General features: G+C 33.6%; 1 protein-coding gene across 5 annotated transcripts in view; it reads right to left on the reverse strand.

The window, feature by feature from the left end:
* Positions 1-21,599, reverse strand: part of Tdrd3 (tudor domain containing 3) — a 94,535-nt gene that overhangs the window by 42,655 nt on the left and 30,281 nt on the right. For 3 of the 5 annotated variants that reach the window (XR_007210328.1, XM_048341268.1, XM_048341266.1), the window contains exons 3-7: positions 19,837-19,902; positions 8,092-8,252; positions 6,393-6,534; positions 5,317-5,388; positions 2,426-2,575 (exon numbers count right to left, since the gene is read on the reverse strand). Coding sequence is in view for 4 of the 5 variants with exons in the window: in XM_048341268.1 (XP_048197225.1) it covers positions 2,426-2,575; positions 5,317-5,388; positions 6,393-6,534; positions 8,092-8,252; positions 19,837-19,902 (591 nt within the window). In the remaining variant the exon portion in view is untranslated. The remainder of the gene's footprint in view (positions 1-2,425; positions 2,576-5,316; positions 5,389-6,392; positions 6,535-8,091; positions 8,253-19,836; positions 19,903-21,599) is intronic. The other 2 variants (XM_048341267.1, XM_048341269.1) reach the window with 2 other exon arrangements.

Consider the following 21,599-nt stretch of genomic DNA (forward strand, 5'->3'; position numbering starts at 1 on the left):
ATTCCATGATTGCAGTGTTGTCCCTAGAATACAAGTCACCCAAACACACCCACGTGCACAGTGATATGCATTATAAAGTTAGATGCTAAATTGTCTCTTGGTTAACCTGCATTCTAGATCTAGTTACAAGGCATGCTTATCCCAAAAGGCACAAAACTTGAACCGAATCAGTTAAGTCAGTCCATGATATAGAAATATGGTTCCACGGCTCTAGAAAAATATGCTGATAATATAATTTGAAGACTGGATCACAATGTTCTTTACTAACCTACTATTCACATTAATCACATAAGAAAAACTTATGTCTATATTCCTAATTTTATCTGATTTATATGAATAACTATGTAAATTAATAAATTTGAAGAGTTGATTTAATCTCATTTTTGTCTTCTGAAAACAATTATGAAGACATTACACCATAGTGAACACAGTTTAGGAAAGGTATAGTTGTCACTTTTTCAATATCAAATTATCTGGCTACATGATACTTTATAAAGTTTGAAAAGCTTTACTAAAGATGGAAGAAGTTGAAACTTGATTTTAATTAGAGATAACATTTTTTATGTTTTAAAATGATTATGGTAAGAAAACAACTTAGACATAAACTTATGTAACATTGGCAAATTATCTCAAACTAGTTATAAAACAGAATTTAAGTAATTAAGTATCATATTAGATGAAAAATGTCTGAAAAATCATGCTAGATGACCATTAATGGACAACATATTAAATATCTCTAATAGGAAGTTGATATACCACATAATTTGAATTTAATTCATATTAAAGTTAAACCATTTGAAAGGTAAAACCAAAGTCTTTATATTTCTTCAAAATTTGAGTTGTGGAATTCAGCAAAAACATATTTGAAAAGGTGGCTGTGATGCAAAGTTTATTAGATGTGAGACAACACAACACAGTTACACAATTAGGCCTTGGACTAGCCAGACAAAGCTTGCTGTACCAAGATCTTCTCAACCAGTTAATACTTCCTGTTCTCAGTCAAATCATTTAACTTTTACCTGTCATTTAGTTTCAGAAGAAATGTACCCACTGCCTTACGTATGAAACTGTAACTCCTCTATACATCACTTTGACAATAAATATTCAGAAAAAAATTTTTTAAATAAAAATAAAAAAAGGAGAAGAAGCTGGGTGCCAGTAGTGTCACGCCTATAATCCTAGCTACGAAGGAGGCTGAGATCTGAGGACAGTGGTTCAAGGCCAGCCCAGGTAGAAAAGCCTCCATCAGTCTCTTATCTCCAATTAATCACTCTAAAGCCAGAAGTGGCACTGTGGCTGATGTGGTAAAGTGCTAGCCTTGAACACAAAGAGGTTCAGGAACAGTGCCCAGGCCCTGAGTTCAACTAACCTGGAGATTATATGGCACCATTAGTAAGAAGTGCTTACTTCAATCACCAGCACAGATAAGTACTCAGTAATAGATAGCAATCACTATTTTGCATATTAGAACACAGTTACCTGAAAAGGCTGGCCCTAACCTATTTCAAATAAATATATTTGCAGAACTTATATGTTGCAACTCCGAAAGTGTTTTTCCTTTGATGCCAATGAAATAGTCCCATTTTGTAGATGTATTTCCTTATTATTTATTTACTTTCCAGTTTTTTAATTAAAGAATAGGATAAACAGCATTTTCAGAATTGCTTTTCCCCTGATTATCTGGGGATACAGGAATACATGTCTGGCCCCTTAATTCATATTTTGAGCCAAGGAAACGATTTCAATCTCAATGAGTAGGAAAAGTCCATAAAAGCAAGTATCTTATAAACTAAAATTCTTAACAATGTGTAAAAATCATCATAATAAAGAAAATATATTTTCCAAGTAAGCACAAGAAATTCAAAACAACTTTAAGAGAATCTTGAACAAACTTTAGATGGAAAGTGTGTATGAAGGTATATTTGCAGATAAATATAAAGAAAATCTAGATATAAACATTTTTTACTACAACTAAAATTAGCGAAGAAAACTGACAAAAATAATTCTAACCCACTAGTTTACTCTCTGATTTTTACTAGGAAGCTATTCTTAAGAAACGGTTATTATGGGGGATATCATGAAAAGTGGTAACTAATCTAACTAATAATAGAAAGTTACTCATAAAGTTTGTTATCTGCATTTGTTTCATTGTTAAGAAGGAAGAGTAGAACAGAAAAAATGATTTTCTAACAAGAAAACTTACTGGCATTGCTAAGGCAATTTAGGGAAAGTATATCAATAAGATATACAAATCTAAGTCCCCATAAAATAGCAAGGTTTTCCTCTACCTGTAGAATATGCAAGAAGAAAAATCTAAAGCACTTGTTGCATTAGTCAGGTTATGTAGGAAGACAGTAATGACCACAAAAAATCCAAAAAGATCAGGATGATAAGAAGAAAAATTTGTGATAATTTAACTTCTCACTTCTTTGCTCTTTGCAACTTCTGCAATGGCAGCAGTCCTTTGCTTTTCAAATTCATCATTATCATTTGTAGTCTTAACAGGCATCGTAACTTGCAATGTCTTTCTTCGATCAAGTTCTCGGCTATCCACCTGGGTATGTGATACACACTTCTGGGAAAATAAGTAAAAATAATTTTATAATTCTAAAAGTCATTAAAGTTTTCATTAGAATCTATGATTTCTTTTCAAAAGCTGCGATTCCATAAAAATACAATTCCGTCCCACAGATTTACAAAAACAAAAAAAGGAATATCAAATATATATAACCAGTAAATTAATTTAAAAGTTATACAAGGATATGGTCATCTAAATCAGGGTGTGATTCGTGTCATACATAGAACAAGAATTTCATTTTACAGTAATAATTAAAATAGCTTTCAATTCCAATGATCTAGATTAATGTACAAAAATTCTTTGTGTAACAAAGAGCTCAATTTCCACAGTATGCTATTAATGTACATGCATGTTAGGCTGCATTTACTTTAACATATGAAAAAATGTCCGTGAATTCACAAACTAAAAGCTAAAAGATACACTGTATGTCTCAATAACAATAAATCACTTATAGTTGCTGTTTGTTTCTCCTTTTTTCTTTTGGCAATACTACAGCTTGAATTTGGGACCTTGTGTTAGCCTAGCAGCACAGTACCCCAAACCACACTCCAGTCCTGTTTTTCGCTGGTTATTTTTAGAACAAGATCTTGTTCCTATCCAGGCATCTGCCTAAACCCCAATACAGCTACTGTCTTCATTCCCAAGATCACTGTTACCCACCACTACATCCAGTTTCCCTCATGGAAACAGAGTCTCACAAACTGTTCTGCCTGAGCTGTCCTGGAACTATGAACTTCCTAATCTCAGCCTTCAATGTAGCTTAAAATGACAGCATGTTCCACTGCCCCCAGCTATGGATTGAGAAGGGGACGGGGTGGTAACATGACCTTTGATTTTCAGTTTTGAATTTCAGTCTCATAAAATAAAGAAAGAAATCCCTGACTAAAAACAGCCCTGAACAGTGGTCTCAACTTCAGTTCTACTAGAAAAACCCTATTTAAAAAAAAAAAAATTTTTCTTACTTCAATAGCAAAAAGAAGGAAATCTTCCTAAATTTGTCATATAGTTTTGTGCTATACAAATGTTCAGCAACACTAATGTTATTGATAACACAAAACTAGCATCATCTATCTTTAATATATGAACATTGCAATATGCTACACAACAAAGTTTTAGAAATAAAAATTACATTACTAAAACTAACTTATCTCCTAAAAGCTAGAAAACATACTCCAAATTCTTGAAAATAAATCATGTATCTCCAAAAACAAAATCATTTTTAATACCTGAAGTAATTTATTAAAGAAAAATACCATCATTAAAATTCTTCAGTGGAGGGCTGGGGATATAGCCTAGTGGCAAGAGTGCCTGCCTCGGATACACGAGGCCCTTGGTTCGATTCCCCAGCACCACATATACAGAAAACGGCCAGAAGTGGCGCTGTGGCTCAAGTGGCAGAGTGCTAGCCTTGAGCGGGAAGAAGCCAGGGACAGTGCTCAGGCCCTGAGTCCAAGGCCCAGGACTGGCAAAAAAAAAAAAAAATTCTTCAGTGGAAACTCTTTCAAATATCTCACTATTTTCAAATATGTTAGAGTAATGTTTTGTTCCTTGTTTCTTTGGGTTCTTTTGTTTTAAATTTTACTGAGAGAATATCATCATCTTAGGCTACCATAGGACCTCAAATCTCCTTTTATGTCAACTGTCCATTGTTCCAAAACACAGGAAAAAAATACATTTTAAAAATCATTTCAAAATTTCCACAACACAAAAATGACTCTAATTCAGTTCTGAGCAGATCCTTAACAGAGGGCTTTTGCAGAAGATGTCAGTCAGCTGATTCTAACCCACGCATCTTTTAATCAAAATACCTTTCTTTCATACTAAATTTATTTTCAAACAAAAAATAAACGTTGCTATTGAAAGATAGGACTCTTTCCTACCTTTACATCCCAAACCATCTTCATTCTCAAGAAACTCTCTCAAAGAAATTTAAAGAACAAATACAAGGCAGACTGAGTATTAAATTCTGGTGGCACCCTGAGGAGAAGAGCAAGTTGGCACAGGACTGCTCATGGACTTGTCAGGGCTAAAGCAAGGATGAGCTGGAAGAGATGGTCAGGCACGCAACTTCATGCATGCTGAGCACACTGAGAAGACCCACATATTGGCTGCTATGAAGCAGCACTTTGCAGCAAAGGGGATTGAAAAATAGCTGACAGAAAACTTTTAGTTTATGTAGGATAAGAACTGGTGCTTCTGTGATTGAAAAGAAAAACACCAACTGGAAATAAAATGAAGTCCTTGACCAGACAGGTAATTGAATCAAGGCAGAAGCCCCAAATCCTGGAAGATTATAATATACTTTTGTCTTCTCACCTTCTGATTTCCCATTTTACAAAGCCCTTTCCCTCATTGAAGAAAGAGGTTGGGGTTGGGAGGGGTACGGGAGAACAATGAAAGGAGTGTTGTCAATCAGGATAACTTGGACTTAATAAATGACATGTTGAATGGTAACCCTTTGTACTCCTACTTAAGGATAATAAAAATATAAAAATGTTCTTATAAAAATTCCTCTCCCTTACCCAATCTTAATTTCTTGGAAGTTTTTCTTCAGATATGGCTATTCATTGTTTCTGTCTTTGAGGTAACAACAAAATTCTTAAATTCCTTTAAGTTTCTGTTTCTCCACAAGTCTGTAACCTCTAAATAAACAGTTCAGCACTAAACTAACCACAGTTTAAATACAATGAAAAACACTTTTGTTATTTAAATTCATCTGCCAACATTAGAGTCATTACCTGTCCAAAAGGCACAAAAGGAGGTGGTCCACCTTCAGTTCCAATATTGCTTCTATTGTGTTTTGATAAGCTCTGTGAAAAAGAAACCATTCTTACATAAACATATAGTGACAACATTTATAAGGCACCAGGAATCTACTGCATGGAGCAGATTCTTGTAAGAAAAAGGAAAGGGCATTCTCTAACTTGTAGTATAGAGTATATAAAATATCTTATTATTTTAGGAACTCTTTCCTCATCTTTCCTGACCAAAACACACATTCACACACAATTTTCAAAAATACTTATCAAGCTATTCTTAGGGGAAAAACCAGATCTCCTCAACAATTAGGAAAGTCAGAGATAATAAATGTTAGCCAAAAGGATTTTATCTGAAAGCACACAGCATTAATTAAAACAAACAAACAAACAAACAAACAAACAGCAGCAGGCAGGTTCCAGTGGCTCACACTTGTAATCCCAGATACTTGGGAAGCTGAAAACAGGACAGCAGTTTTGAGGTGACCTTAGGCAGAAAGTTTGAAAAACCCCTTCTGTATGAAGAGTTGGATGTGGTGATGTATACACCTGTCATTCTCATTACTACTGGGAAGCCTACTAGAGGCAGGTCATGCCCAGGCATATACCCAGAAACACTTTTGGGCAAGGACCCTATCTCAAAAATTAGCGGCTGAAAGTATGGCTCAAGGAGTCTAGAGCACTTCCAAACCCCAATACCACCAAAAAAAAAAAAAAAAAAAAAGTTTAAAAATATACGTATTACTTGGAAGTTATACTTAAAATGAAATTCTTGGACTTAAAATTTACTAGCAAAAAATCATATTGATAAAGGTGATTTTTTATAATTATTGAAAGAGATCAGATTATTACAGTTTATAAAACAGGAGCTCATTCAATTAAAGTAAACATCCCCCATATCTTAAAACAATTCATACTTTTGTCTGGGTTTATGCTTGGAATCCTAGCTACAAAAGAACTCGCTAAAAGCTCTAAATAAACAGTGCCCTAAAATAAAAGAATGAAATAAAAAGTATGCAGTATTTTAAAAGCTGAAATGATTTTTAGTTTAGACTTACTCTTTGTAACTCCCATTTGTCAATAAGGTGTTCTACTTCCCCACCAAGAACTGTGGTGTTGGAGTCATTCAAGAGCAGGAATCCATTTTTTATGTCAACAATTCCTGAGAGCTTAATTTTAGTTCCAGGTGGTGTGTTCAAACTAATGCAAAGGAAGAAAAAGTTATTTTTAAACGCATGGAAGCAGCTCCTCAAACTGGAATTCAGTCTTATTGTACAAATTAAGCATGTTAATCAAATTGTACTCATTGAAAGTATGGCTTGGAATACAAGTAGATCACAAGGGAAGAAAATTAGGTGTAAGATTTTCACTTTCTACATTAATGGCACAGAACTGAACTTCAGTTTCTGTGAATACTCTTCTTCAACTATACCATGATATACATATACATTTGCCTTCCTTCGCCTGAGCTTTAGCTGTATTAAATTTAGCTTTAGCTAAAGTTAAATTTTACTGTAGAAAAGGATACCTGACTGATAACAACCCTAGAAATTGGCTATTGCGATCCCTAAAAAATCATGTTCTTATTTGTTAAAATCTAGTTTAAGATCAAATGAAAATTAACTACACACAAAAACCTAGTAAAAAAAAAAAAAGATGACCCAGAAGTTTATATTGAATGAAAAAGCTCAAAAGACTCAGAACAGCAAATATAAGCACATAAAATGACTCAGAAAGGAAAATAAAGGACAAGTGTTTACAAATATCCAAGGAAATTTCTCACCTCATACAACAGGGCTAACTGCCTTAAACAGGGGCCATGAGCATAAAGGGCACCCATTCCCCTTCCTTTTCACTGTCTGAGACATTCTAATGCATTTCTCAAAACATCTCTCATAAAAAGAATCAAAAGGACTAGAATTGCTGTCCTAGGGAGTGGGAGACACAAAGCTCCCTGGCTTTCATCACTTCCTAAGGAAACACATTATCCTACAAACCTTTGTTAGGAAACTAAACAGTGTGATAACTCACCATTATACACAATTTACTAATGATAACAGAAAGATATTATTACAGTTTTTTGTTTTGGTTTTAGGGTTGTTTGTTGTTTGTTTGTGGTGGTCATTGGGCTTAAACTCAGGGCCTGGGAACTTCCCTGAGCTTTTTCCGTCAATGCTAGTGCTCTACCACTTAAGCCACAACTCTACTTCCAGCTCTTTTTGGTTGTTGTTGTTGTTTTTTTAAACTGTATTTTTTTTTTTTGTCTTTTCTTTTTTGGTACTGGGGATCCAACCGAGGACATTGCACTTGCTAGGCAAGCGCTTTGCCACTGAGCTACATCCCAGCCCCCTTCCAGCTCTTTTTGATGGCTAATTTTCTTGGCTGAGCTGGCTTTGAACCACAATCCTCATATCCTAGCCAAATGAGTAGCTAGTATTAAAGACATGAAATACCACTATATGATACCAAAACATGTTCAAAGAGATCCCAATAATAAAAACAATAATCTAAATTTTCAAGAAAAAAAATGAAATGATTAGTCTTCATAAAAGAATATCTTTTTTTATAATGAACACTAATCATAAAGTACCTGATGCTATTCTTAACTATGTTCTACACAAAGCTAAAATACAAACTTCTGTAAACTCTTCTGAAAAACTGTAGATTTTATTCTTTTCTTTTTTTCAAAGTTCTTAAGACAAAATCAGTTTTGAATAGCAGCTTCAAACACATAACAAATGCAAAATTGCTCATCACCTTATTTTTGGCATATAACTAAATTCTACTGCAGTGCAACTTGTATGACCATCAGTCATCTGCAAACGTAGCATCCTTGGTGCAGCCTGAGATTCTTCATTATCCTTTGGTGCAGCAACATTGCGAATTTTTTGGATTTGTAAAACACATGGACCTTCAAGCTGTCAAAACACAAAAGAACAAAAATTGCTTTGTAGTCACTGGCTTTCTTTTCATTTACAGTCTCTCTTTTCTTTCCTTCATGGTTATGCACTATGATTTATAAAGATAGCTTCAATTAAGATCAAATCTGAAATGGTATGTATTGTATATGTATGCATTTTTTTTCATTTCTGAATGTAAAGATGAAATTTCAAAAAGATTCCTTGAAGAAAAAATTTTTTAAGAGTCTGAGTTCGTTTTCATATAGTAATATAGAAGCCCTAGGAAAGTTACATTTAAACATAAAATTGGATTACTTTGATGCATTTAATCTTGTGTGCTCTAAATGTCTCTTTTGCATCACTTACCGTAAACATTGAGGGACATTCTGAAAATAAAGAACTTGGTGATTTTTTTTAAGGGATATCAACTCTGCACCAGAAGCTCAAAGCTGCTGTTCAAACCTCAAGTATAAAGTGCTCCCTCTTCTGGTATAATGATGAGCACATGCCACAATGTTAAAATGTGTGAAATCTGAGAAGTATGAATTATACTTGACCTAGTGTCACATTCTTAGAATGATATTAATGATATTAGATCTATCCAACAAATATTGCATAATATTTTTTCAATGTAGAGAGAAAAAATGTTCTCTGGCAAAATTCAATCGAGAACAAAAGTGAGTCAATGTACCAGCTAGCTATAAAATTTAAAGATTTTATAACAAAATATTTATGATAAACTTTGAAAATGACAGTAAAATCTACATGCTTGTAGGGAAAATGAATTTAATGAAAATTATAACGTCCACAAAATAAAATGTATCTTTAAATAGTCCATAGTTAAGGGAAAGGGCATTTTTAAATAAGTAAAATATTTCTATGTATATAAAATACATGTTTTTAGAAAAAAATAAATATAGAATGTTACCAGTTATTAACAAGCACTTATATAAACAAACATCAATCTTTGTTTCCCAAGCTGTATGATACCAAATTAGAAATTTTCTACTCCATATGCAAGTCTTTTTTGCCTACAAAAGAATAATTTTGTTATAAATTTAGATCTAGAGTACATAATTAGGGGAAAAAGAGCCTAAAATTTCATATAATTTTCAGTTATGGCAAAGAATTACAAACTAAGAAGTTCAAAACCCTTACCAAACAGATAGAAGTTGCTAGTTCAGGACAAACTTGTCTTTGGCTTTGTTAATATTTAAATTAAATTTTAGGCAGGTTATGATAATTATGTTTGTCACTCCCTTTCTTAGTAGTTTGCACCTAGTTAATTAAAGCCTAGGTGAAAAATATCTGCTTACATCGTTTAATATGACCTACCAATCAGATGCCATTAAATTTGGATTTAATTTAAAATTAAATAAAATAAAAACTCAAACTGTTCAACTACACTAACCATATTAAGTTTTCTATACCTAGAAGTAGATAGAACATTTACATTGTTACAAATATCCACTAGACAATCAGAGATTATTCTTTTTTTTTTTTTTTTGGCCAGTCCTGGGCCTTGGACTCAGGGCCTGAGCACTGTCCCTGGCTTCTTTTTGTTCAAGGCTAGCACTCTGCCACTTGAGCCACAGCACCACTTCTGGCCATTTTCTATATACGTGGCGCTGGGAAATCAAACCCAGGGCTTCATGTTTACGAGGCAAGCACTCTTGCCACTAGGCCATATTCCCAGCCCGAGATTATCAATTCATATGTGTTTAAACATAAGACTTGTACATGCTAAGAATATGAGGGAAACACTTAAGTGTGACAGGAAAATATTTGCTTCTATTTATTTTTTAGTAAGGAAGAGAAGACCACTTTGCTGCTCTCTGACACCTCTGTCTGACTACAAGAACAAAAAGTTGGGGTGTGTCAAATAAGAATACCGGCCCCAAACTCCTGAAATTTTCTAGCAGAGAGCCATTTTGTTGCCTAATTAATGCTGGCCTCTCCATTTCCATTAGTAAACTGAATAGATAGGGCCAAAAGACAGGTCCAAATAGAATGTATAAATGCCACCTAATGTGGGCCAAGGGTCTTTTCAGTCTAAAATTAGCATCCACAATATACGTCCAAAATAGAAATCTACTGACATCTACTATGTCATGTATTACTGTAAAAAGAAAAATATATTATGCCAATTAGACAGTCAGATATGTTAAGAAAAGGCAGGTTTAAAGAAAATATAAAAGACTATGCAGACATTCAGAATAATACATCCAAACAGAAATAGTAGTAATTTTTAACATACCTCGCAATAACAATGACACAAAATTCAGAAGTAAAGTTTATAAAAGACATACAATCAGCCAGTGGCTCATGTCTGTAATACTAGCTACTCAAGAAGCTGAGATCTGAGGATCACAGTTCAAAGCCATCCCAAGTAGAAAAGTCTGGAAGATTCTTATCTCCAATTAACCACTGAAAAACCAGAAGTGGAGCTCAAAGTAGCTCAAAGTGGTGGAGCGCTAGCCAGCCTTGAGCACAAAAGCTCAGGGACAGCACCCAGGCCCTGAGTTCAAGACCCACAACCAAAGAAAGTACAACCTAAATATTTACTTTTGATAAATTATAAAACTATGGAAAAGCTCAATGAAGAGCCATCTTACATTACAGCATCTTAAATTAATTCCTAAGAACTGGTTGCCTGTATTTCTTTTTAATTTGTAAGTTATACATTTGTAATTTACAAATCCTTTGATGGGAATACTACACTATACTATAGAAATGAGTAAATGCTGTCTGTCAAGGCTCTTTCTGTTCTTTCTCCTCTTCAGATAAGCAGTTTACCAGCATTTTACTGGTAATATATTATCTAAAGATAGTCATTTTCTTTAAACTTATCTATAGATTAAAAGCTCCAACATATCATAAGGGAATTATCATTTGATTCCAAAATTCTATGGGAAGAAAAAATAGCCTGAGAAATAATAGGCAAAATACAGCATAAAAATATTTAATTTCAAATGCCATTAAAGACATGGCTCAAATAGATTTTGTATACATTACTGGAGGTAATATAAATTGGTGCAATTGCTTTGCAAAAATAATTTGGCACTATCTTATAAAGGAAAATACTAGCATATATTTTCATTCAATTCCCTAGGAAAACGCTTTCACATGTGTATAAGGAAACACATATGTTCATATATGCACATCTATAATTCTATCTATTTAGTTTTTAGCATGGTAGTCCACTCCTGTAATTGTAGCTTCTTGGGAGACAGACATTAGGAGAATCAAAGGTTGAAGCTAGCTCAGGCAAAAAATTAGCAAGACTCCAGCTAGGGAAGAGGTGCAAAGTGCTCCCAATCACTCAAGAGGTACAGGTAGGAGGACCGCAGTCTGAAGCAAGCCAGGGGAAAAGGCTCAAGACTCTACCTACAAAATAATAAAGCAAGTATGGGGAACAGGGAAAAGGACATGATACATGGTATGCGATTGGGTGGAATATATTGTAAACATGCTGGAAATATAAATAAAATCCCTTTCTCTGTATTACTAAGATAAACTAATAAGAAAAATAGATAAAGCAAAAATAGGCTGGGATTGTGTCTCAAACAGTAGAAGCCTTGACAAGTAAGTGCAAGGTTCTGAGTTCAACCTATGGCTACCAAAAAAAAAAGAAAAAAATTGGGCTGGGGATATGGCCTAGTGGCAAGAGTGCTTGCCTTGTATACATGAGGTCCTGGGTTCAAATCCCCAGCACCACATATGCAGAAAATGGCTAAAGTGGCAGAGTGCTAGCCTTGAGCAAAAGGAAGCCAGGAACAGTGCTCAGGCCCTGAGTCCAAGCCCCAGGACTGGCCAAAAAAGAAAAAAAAAAAAAAGAGTCTCTTTGCTGGGCTAGAATATATGTTTAACGGTAGTAATAACCTAAATACACATAACAGAGTATTTACTTATTTGAATCCTTACTACTGTTTAGTTTTTAATATGTTCACAGTTCAAAAAACACAAAAGAGAAAATATGTAACATGTATTAGTTACATTAAATGGTAAACAGAAGCTATCACTGAATGTAAGTTAATGACAAAAGTCAGTCATGTTAATCAGCTTCAAAACAGTTTAAAAATAATTGTATACGTAAGTGAAATAATAATATAAAAATAGCTTTTTGGTATTCCAAATTGGAAAAATATTGAATACACTGTTCTATGTATACATATATACACATAAAACATATATAAAGTATGCATATACATTATACATGGATTTGACATCATTAGGTAGGAAGATGTGTCTATCTGTATACACGTGTGGATGTACACTTAGACTTAACTATGCCTATACTGAGGTTTGTCATCTATTCCCTGAGTAAACATCACCTATCTACAAGTTAACAGTCCTGCAAAAAAGCCACTTTCCCCTGTTCCCAACTAAGCTGAGATGGCTGTCCCTTTGTTATATGTCCTTCCCAGGCACTTCTTTCATTATCTTCCCACTATTGACTCCCTAATCTCTTAGGAGGTTCTGTGTTCAAAGAAGGCATGAACCCTCTTGTTGATCTGTATCCCTTTCAGACAGCACAAATGCACATTCAACTGCTTAACACACGTGTGGCTCAAGTACTACAGTGCTTGCAGCTCCAGGTTCAATTCCTAATACCCCGTGTCCCCACACACAACTCTATTTACTTAACAAAAATCATTTATTACTGTCTTAACTATTTAGCACTTATTAGATATGCCAGGAAATGTAGCAGAATCTCTATACAAGATTTAATTTAGCTCTGGAAATGAAAAGTACCTCAGGTTCAACTGTGTATCTTAAATGAGAAAACTGAGGGCAGAGGGTAAAACAAAATACTTTGCAGGAGGTCACCTAGATGTCTCACTTCAAATCCAACAGCTTTCTATTGCACATTTCTAAAACTAATTATAAACAGGCAATGAAAATTCATCTTTAGAAATTATTTCTGTTCAAAAGAGGTCAAGAAAATTAGAAAAGAAATAGCACCTGAGTTGGGAACTGAAGAATAAATAGCAGTCCTCCGGACAGGCAGGAAGAAAAAAACACTCAGGTGCTGGCTGCAGCAGCGAGGCTGCATGTCAGGGAAGCCATAGTTCAGCAGCTTTAAGGAGGGAGGGAAGGTGGAGGTAACTTCTGTTCTCAGTGCTTGTTTTTTGAAGACTACATTCATAATACAAGTAAATTATTTAACGTGGGATACAGTATAGCAGGTACTTAAAACTGCCTTTCCTGAAATCTCTGATTCTTTATTGGGCCCACAAATTAACTAAAAGTAGGAGAAAAGTTAAGTATCTGTTTCCATGTTCTATCTGCCTTAGCCATTCACCTTAGAAATCAGAAAGGAAAGGACTGAGGGATAACATATCTTTACAAAATGGGGCTGGGGGGTGGGGGAAACGGTCCCCAAAGAAAGTAACAGCAGAGCCTCGGCTTGGGAACTTCCCCCTCCTAAGACAAAGAGTGAGATAATGACCAACTAGGACTGGGATTTAATTATTAACCTTTTGTTGCTAGCTACACATCAAAATACTAATACAGAAAATAATTTTCTCTAATCAATCACTAGGTGTACTTTCAGAAATCAAATCCAAGGAGAGAGAGCACTGTGGGACTCACAATCAAAAAGTAATACTGTGACGGCTGTGTCATTTACCGATTTCTACCTCTCTATACTTCTCTTCCTTTTACACAGAGAGAATTTTAAGTTTATTTTTACTTATAAGAAGAGTATCTAATATATGTTCGGTGTAATCATTTAAATTCTTCAGACATCCTATTAATAATTACTAGTAAGCATTAATAAAGGACAAAGCCACTTTCAACAATTCATTTATCCGAAAATAAAAGTCTCTTTAATTTTAATAACTGACTAAAAGAAACATGCTAAGCTCTATTATTCAGCACAGACTAAACTATCATAAAGTAAGCATTAAGCAAGTTTTAAATTAAACTTGAACCTTTCTTCAATTATTCTTTTTTAAAACACATTATAGACCTCGTTCTCTCATTCTGAATTTTGAGGCAGTGCTTCCATCTTGTGGTTGAGGTTTATATTGCTAAAACTATGAGCAAAATTAGCAAAAATTAGGTTTTAAATGTGTTCCATACTTAAAAAGCATAGTCCAAGAGAGAAAGGAGGAAGAAATGCAATTATAAAATTGAATGAATACAAAATTAACAAAACTGAGAGAAAAGGTGAAGTTGGGAGGCATTAAGGAAAATAATGAAAGGGGTGACCTTGATCAAGAATCACTGTATTCATATACTACTTTATTGAATGGTGACTCCTTTGTACAACTACTTAATAATAAAAAATTTTAAAAAGCATATTCAATCTCCCAGTCCTAAAATTCAGATAAAAATTAAAAACCAGACCAAACACCTTTTCTGGTAGGTTTCCAATGCAAAATACAAACATCTCAAGTAGCTGGATTGATAAGAAATCATTTTAATCTACACTTTTTAATTAATATTCATACCTGTATTTAAATGCTATGACAATAACTACAAAAATATAAAATTCAAAGTATGTGAAAAATATTGTACAATTACATTTCATTCATATTATGACCATTTCTCAAGGTTTCTGGACTACAAGTCTCTAAATGTCCCAAGGCTTTGTAGTATCAGAAATACAACTAATGGGGGCTGGGGATATAGCCTAGTGGCAAGAGTGCCTGCCTCTGATACACGAGGCCCTAGGTTCGATTCCCCAGCAACACATATACAGAAAACGGCCAGAAGCGGCGCTGTGGCTCAGGTGGCAGAGTGCTAGCCTTGAGCGGGAAGAAGCCAGGGACAGTGCTCAGGCCCTGAGTCCAAGGCCCAGGACTGGCCAAAAAAAAAGAAAAAAGAAATACAACTAACGATCCTGAGAGTCATCAGAAAGATGCACGTGACTTCCCTACCACATATTCACCCCCACCATCTACAGGGCCTTAGAAATGAATATGAAAGGCCTGGGAGAAAATGCAGCATAGACTCAGGAGGAACCTGGAGAAAACTGACATCACTATTTTTATAGTTTGTCTAAACCTTTGCACTAAATTACATGGGAACATTGTGAAAAAAATACAGGAATTACCAAATAGCATTGGGGAGAGAATGAAAGATGAGAAAAAAATGAGGAAAATCATTTTATTAGTTAGTGATAAAGTTACTTGCAACTTTTGTCATTCTATTTTCTCTCAAAATACTCAAGAGTAATAGCAATTATTTAGATTTCAGATTCCAAACTCAAATGTCCATTTGAATGCCCAGATGTGTCTTAGACCAAGAAGTGAAAGCTCACTGTAATTAACTGACTTCTAACTATAGACCTACAATTCTTATCTGATCAAAAATCTATCTGCTTTCCATTCTCTTTCTCAATTTCCCAAAGGGTGAAGGTAGTGTTACCTAAGTCTTTTTAATTATAATAATTGCAGCGCAGATCATGTGAGTAATTACTTTTGGCCTTTCAGTAGAGGAAATTTAAAGACTCATCTATACTTTAATCTACCTCCAAAGGTAGATTGGTATTACTGATCAGTGTTGGGAAAGTTCCAATGTACTGTACTGGGCCTTACTCCTAATTGAACAAGCTTCCAATGGGTTTGAAAGATGTATTTGGAAAGCTTTTTCAAAAAGGCCACCCAATGTGAATATAGCTGGCTCCCATTAAGTTCTCTCTGTTGCTTCTTAAAATACTGGGGCAAATACTCTCTGGTCCTCATTTTTACCTATGGCTTTCTCTTTCAGAACTGGTAGAACATCAAACAAGCCTGGAATATTGTAGAATCAGTCAGAGCAGGGATTTATTCTAGCTTTAATTCTATTTCAGAGAAGAGTCTAAGTAAGTTGTAGAATTCTATGTTCAGGCTTGTGGTCAAATCCAAAAACAAAATCAGGAATCCATTTGCCTTACTCAGTCACTGAATTTCCTTGGGGATCCCTCAATAACAAGAAACATAACTAAGGTAGTAACAATTTATCATTCTAAATTGGTCATCACCCTCAATAATTGTGATATGTACTACACTATATCCACATCTTAAGACTATTGCTTAATTCTTCAAAGTCATAACTAAAGTAGTAACATTTATCATTTTAAATTGGTCATCACCCTTAATAATTGTGATATGTACTATACTATATCCACATCTTAAGACTATTGCTTAATTCTTCAAAGTCATAAGGAAATAACATTTGAATGACAGGAAAATTAAGACTTATCAAAATTAAAAAGCTTGCCAAAAGTAACAAAGAAAAGGATTTAGATCCAAGCCTGCAACTGCATCTATGTCTCCAATCTGTTACTGTACCCCTACTGTTTTATTTCCCTCACACAATCTGAACCATGTCTCTTCTGCTTCTTGGTACAGCTAGGCTATCATATATTTAAATTTTTCTACAATTACTTTTTGGAAGATTGGTTTCTAGTCTGTTGTGCTGGAAAGTTAACTCGGTAAAACAAATCTCTTTTTCATGTTCTCTTCTTCCATCACTACCTTTCTTAATATAAAAAGAAAACTAGAAAATACTACCTTATACCATAATCTGATCTATTCAAGAAATATGTGAATTTCTTATTGACATACTGGGGAGAAACAAGGAAGAGGTGACACTGTTTAAAAGGAACAGTACTCACTACCTGAATTACATAACTGCGCATCACCTCTGTAATCACTTTTACAGTAATAAAATATATTTTTTCAATAAAAAGAGGACAAAAATATATTTTAATGAAGCCCTAAAACATCTGCACAGAATAAAGCTTATTCTCAACTAAAAAACTATAATACACATAAGTGACTGATGATTCTGGAGTCACTCCTTTATTTCAATCACTATTAACATGAGGAAGTGAGGGTTAATATAATAATCAAATAGAGGCAAAAGAAAAGTATATTTCACTGCCTTACTCTTACTTTACAAAGAGCCAAAGCAACTCAATTCATGTATAAAATATATTCCTTGAACATATATGCTTTAAAAAATATCTATGTCATGTAGAGTTTTAATGATTAGCAACAAAAGGAACAATATTGGTGTGTCAGTTTAATTTCTACTAAAACTGTTTTTCAAAATATTTTTATATACTATGAGAATTTTAGCTAATGTCAGCAGCACCAGGTAAGGGAGGAAAACAGAGAAGAAAAAGATGTAATAATTCCTTTTTTAAAATAATTACTTATGGGGGGGGGAAGGGAAAGGGGGAGGAGGGAGGGGGGGTATGAGGGACAAGGTAACAAACAGTACAAGAAATGTATCCAATGCCTAACGTATGAAACTGTAACCTCTCTGTACATCAGTTTGATAATAAAAATTTGAAAAAAAAAAAGGTAAAAAAAAATACAATATTAAAACCTGGGCTGATTCAGGAGATTAAATGTTTTGGTTTTTTTTTTAATCCAAAATTACTGGTTTCTGGAATGAAATGGCAAATATTTTACCTCCTACAATCAACAAGCATTACTCAAGGTTGAAATTTTATCATAGCAACGCTATGATAAAACCACCATGTCAAAAAAAAAGTACAATTTTATAACCCAACATTCTTTATTGTAAAATTTTAGACTTCTAGTATAATTACTGGGGAGAAGAAATAGCAAAGAGAGCAACTGAACTTTTGAAATGTAATTAATAAGAGAATTCTATCTTTAAATGTATACAACTAATTTTCCCAAAGTGTTTTCCACAAATTATGGAGTACAAATTATATAAAATTTATGTACAATAAATTCTCTTCTGTAACAACAAAAAAATTACTTATTTATTGTCAAAATGATGTACAGAGGGGTTACAGTTTCATACGTAAGGCAGTGGGTACATTTCTTGTACAATTTGTTACCTCTTCCATCATTTCCCCCTTCCCCCCCTCCCCCTAATAATTTCTGTTTCATGTGAAAGGGAACTATTTTATCTCTATTCATTTTATGTATCAAGTTATATTAGCATTAAGAAAAGAGTACATTTTGGATCAGGAAGTTTTAAAGTTTTTGTTGCTGTCACTTACATTTAAAGGACATTTTCTTTTTAAAGGCTACTGCACAAATCATTTAGAAGCAAAAGTGTTGAAAAAGTAGAGGGAACAGAAAAGAGTGTCATCACCACATCCAGTGAGCTCATAACAGAGCTAGGCTCTCAACTTCTCAAAAACAAAGTAGATAAATCTATAATCCACAAAGCTCCAATTTTTTTAATCAAACCAGTATAAGGATATGCTTTGATGTTTCTTCTGTTTCCTGTGGAGAATTAATGTACTCATCACACTTATCCAAGATTAATGTTCAATCTGGGAGTCCTACAATTCAGTATGCTTCCCTGATCAACATAAATATCGCTTAGAAATTTGTTCAAAATGCAAATTCTCAGAGACCGGTCCCTCTTAGTTTGATGGAACGAGGAAGTCATGCAGGGGCAAGGATGGATTAGGCTCAGCAATTCCTAATACAGTCAGCTCTAAGGACAATTAAGGTATAAAACAAAGTCAGAGAATTACTACCATAACCAAAAGAAAACAAAAGCACAATGAAGATCATGGAAAACTTTGAGAAAAAAACTTGAGCATGAACAAAGTAACGAAGACAGATAGCTTTAGCAAAGAAAAACGTGTGGCAATGACATTCACAAATCTTCAAGACTACAATTTGTCACAAAGGAACTTAACCAGACATTCTCTATTTTCCCTGAGAAAATATAAAGAAGAAATTATGGATTTCATGTTGCAGCATCAAAAATCAGTTTAAAATATAATTAATATTTGTTCACAGGGTATTATTAAACATTGAAGTAAATTTCTGGTGCAAATTATAAAGCCTTGTTTTTTCAAATAAATATTTACCTCAAAAACTAAAATGATAACAAATATCTTTTATGGTCCTTCCTATCTACTGTAAAAAATGTACTAATATTTGGAAAATAAGAAAAATATCATTACATTAAAGAACTCTAGAAATGTAAAGTATATAAACTACAATAACATTTTTAATGTGAGCATTAGAAGCTAAGCCTATTCAAACATAACATATATACAAATATTTCTTTAACTGACACATAAAGTCCCTCAATAGTTTAAAATGTGACTAATATTTAACTTAAAAAATCCTCTGCTTACAGAATGAAATGTATTCACAAATAAAAATACTGAACATAATAGGAAATATCAAGCTATCTTAAAAATATATCCTTTTATTTTAAAAAGAAATGGATAACATGAATACATGTACCTTTATATATAACACAAAAATAATAGCAACAACTAAATGTACTTTTGCTGAGAAGTTATTAAAATGTTCTTGCAGTCTTAAACTTTCATATAACAAGTTTATTAAACAATAACAGAATTTGTTAAGGTAACAAGAATAAAAAGATAAGACCCTTGATCTAAACTCTGATTATATGTGGCACTCTCACATGTAAACCCCAATAATTTATAATTCCTGAAATACAAGGTTTTTTAATGCTAAGTCATCAAAATTTACTTTCATTTTCTTCATATAAAGTAGTTGCCATAATTTTATAACTTGTTTACCATCCAAATATTTTGTTATAGTTGAGAAACTTAGTAAATTGTAGTAAATTAGGAGATATTCATATTTTTGTGGTTCACAAAACTTAGGAGTTTAACAATTTATTTTACCTTTTCTACCTTTCCACCATTGATGTCACTGGGAAGGAATTTCTTTCCAATTGTTCTCAGATCTGTCTAAAATAAAAATATTATTATTAAAATAGAATTATAGAAATAGTAAGTCTAACCTCAAGAATGAATTTGAAATTACTTAAGTTTGTGGAGCAAAAATTAAATAAATGTCTTTAACTGATTATAACTTCCAAATATATAATCAGTCTTGTCCAATAATGTAGTTGTACTCACAGGTTGCTTTAAATGTGTCCGTAATATAAACAGCAACATATAAAAGCCTCATACTTCTTTATGTAACCATTTTTTACTCTACTCTATTAAAAATCTCAAACATTTTGCGTGCCAGTGGCTCATGACTATAATGCTAGCTATTCAGGAAGCTGAGATCTGAGTGCTTCAGTTCACAGCCAGCCCAAGCAGGAAAGTCTGTGAGACTTTTATCTCCAATTAACCACCAGAAAACCCGAAGTGAAGCTGTGGGATAGCACCCAGGCCCCGAGTTCAAGCCCTAGCACCAGCATAAAAAATAAATAAAAATAAAATCCCAAACATGATTTTATGTACATTACGATGTTACTAAAAAAATTTTAATGCCATAATCCAAAATCAAATGACTGTTTTTGAATGCATACAAATAGCATATTCTTAACAACTAAATCCTAAAGAACCCAGATATGCAGAGAAAAGAAAGCATATAGGTTGTAAGATATATAGTAAAACAAACCTTCCTAACACATTGTTCTAAGGAACAAGATGACTGGAATAGCAAATAAGTAAAACTTAGCTAGAGAAAAAAATTCATCTACTTATATAAGTTACAAAAATGGAAGTTGGTGAACTAATGTCTACATATAGGAAAATGTACACATATATATAATTCAGTAAAGCAAAGCAAAATACTGAAAGGAAAGCATAAGGACTACCACAACCATGTTACATCATTTCTGATGCAGAAAGAAATCCCCTTCAGAATCTACCAACAAAGCAGAACTTCAAAGGATCATGTCCTCTTAAAGAAATGAAAGCTTAAAGAAGTAGCAAGATGCTTATTCAGAACTAAATTATCAGTATTTATGGAAAAGCCCAATAGTTAAAGGTAAGAAATAATCTTAATAGAGAGTGAGACTAGAATAACTAAAGTTGTGTTGTTAATTTCTTAAAATATAGTAACTGGAGCTTGGCACCTATAGCCCATGAATATACTCAGGAAGTAAAGATCAGAGAATTGTAGTTCAAAGCCAGTCAGGGCAGGAAAAGTCTGGAAGACACTTATCTCCACTAAAACTACCCCAAAAAAAGCCAAAGCCAAAAGTGAGCTGTGGCTCAAGTAGTAGAACAAGAGCCTTGAGAAAAAGAAGTTCAGGGACAGTGGCCAGGCCCCTACCACAAAAAAAGGAAAATAGTTACTCTTTGTTGCTTTAATCATTAGTTACATAAATTTCACATAGGTGGAAAAATTATTTAAAAAAACACTAAATTATTAAAATTACTATGCTGGGAAATGAATACATTTAGAAGCAGGATAGTCTTATTGAGTATTAGAATTAAATATTCTAATAATGAGAGGTATCTTCTTATTTCAAATATCCAAACTAGCATATAAGTAATACAACAAACTTCACAGATCCTTTATCATCTTTTACTATGAGGTTTCATGAGGTATTTCTAAGTCGTGCAACGATCACCCATCACAAAAATTAACCAAGTGGAACTGCTAGGCATACTAAGCCGCAAAATATAAAACCTGTACAACTCTG

This window comes from Perognathus longimembris, chromosome 3, assembly GCF_023159225.1.
Source record: "Perognathus longimembris pacificus isolate PPM17 chromosome 3, ASM2315922v1, whole genome shotgun sequence".
Lineage (NCBI taxonomy): Eukaryota > Metazoa > Chordata > Mammalia > Rodentia > Heteromyidae > Perognathus > Perognathus longimembris.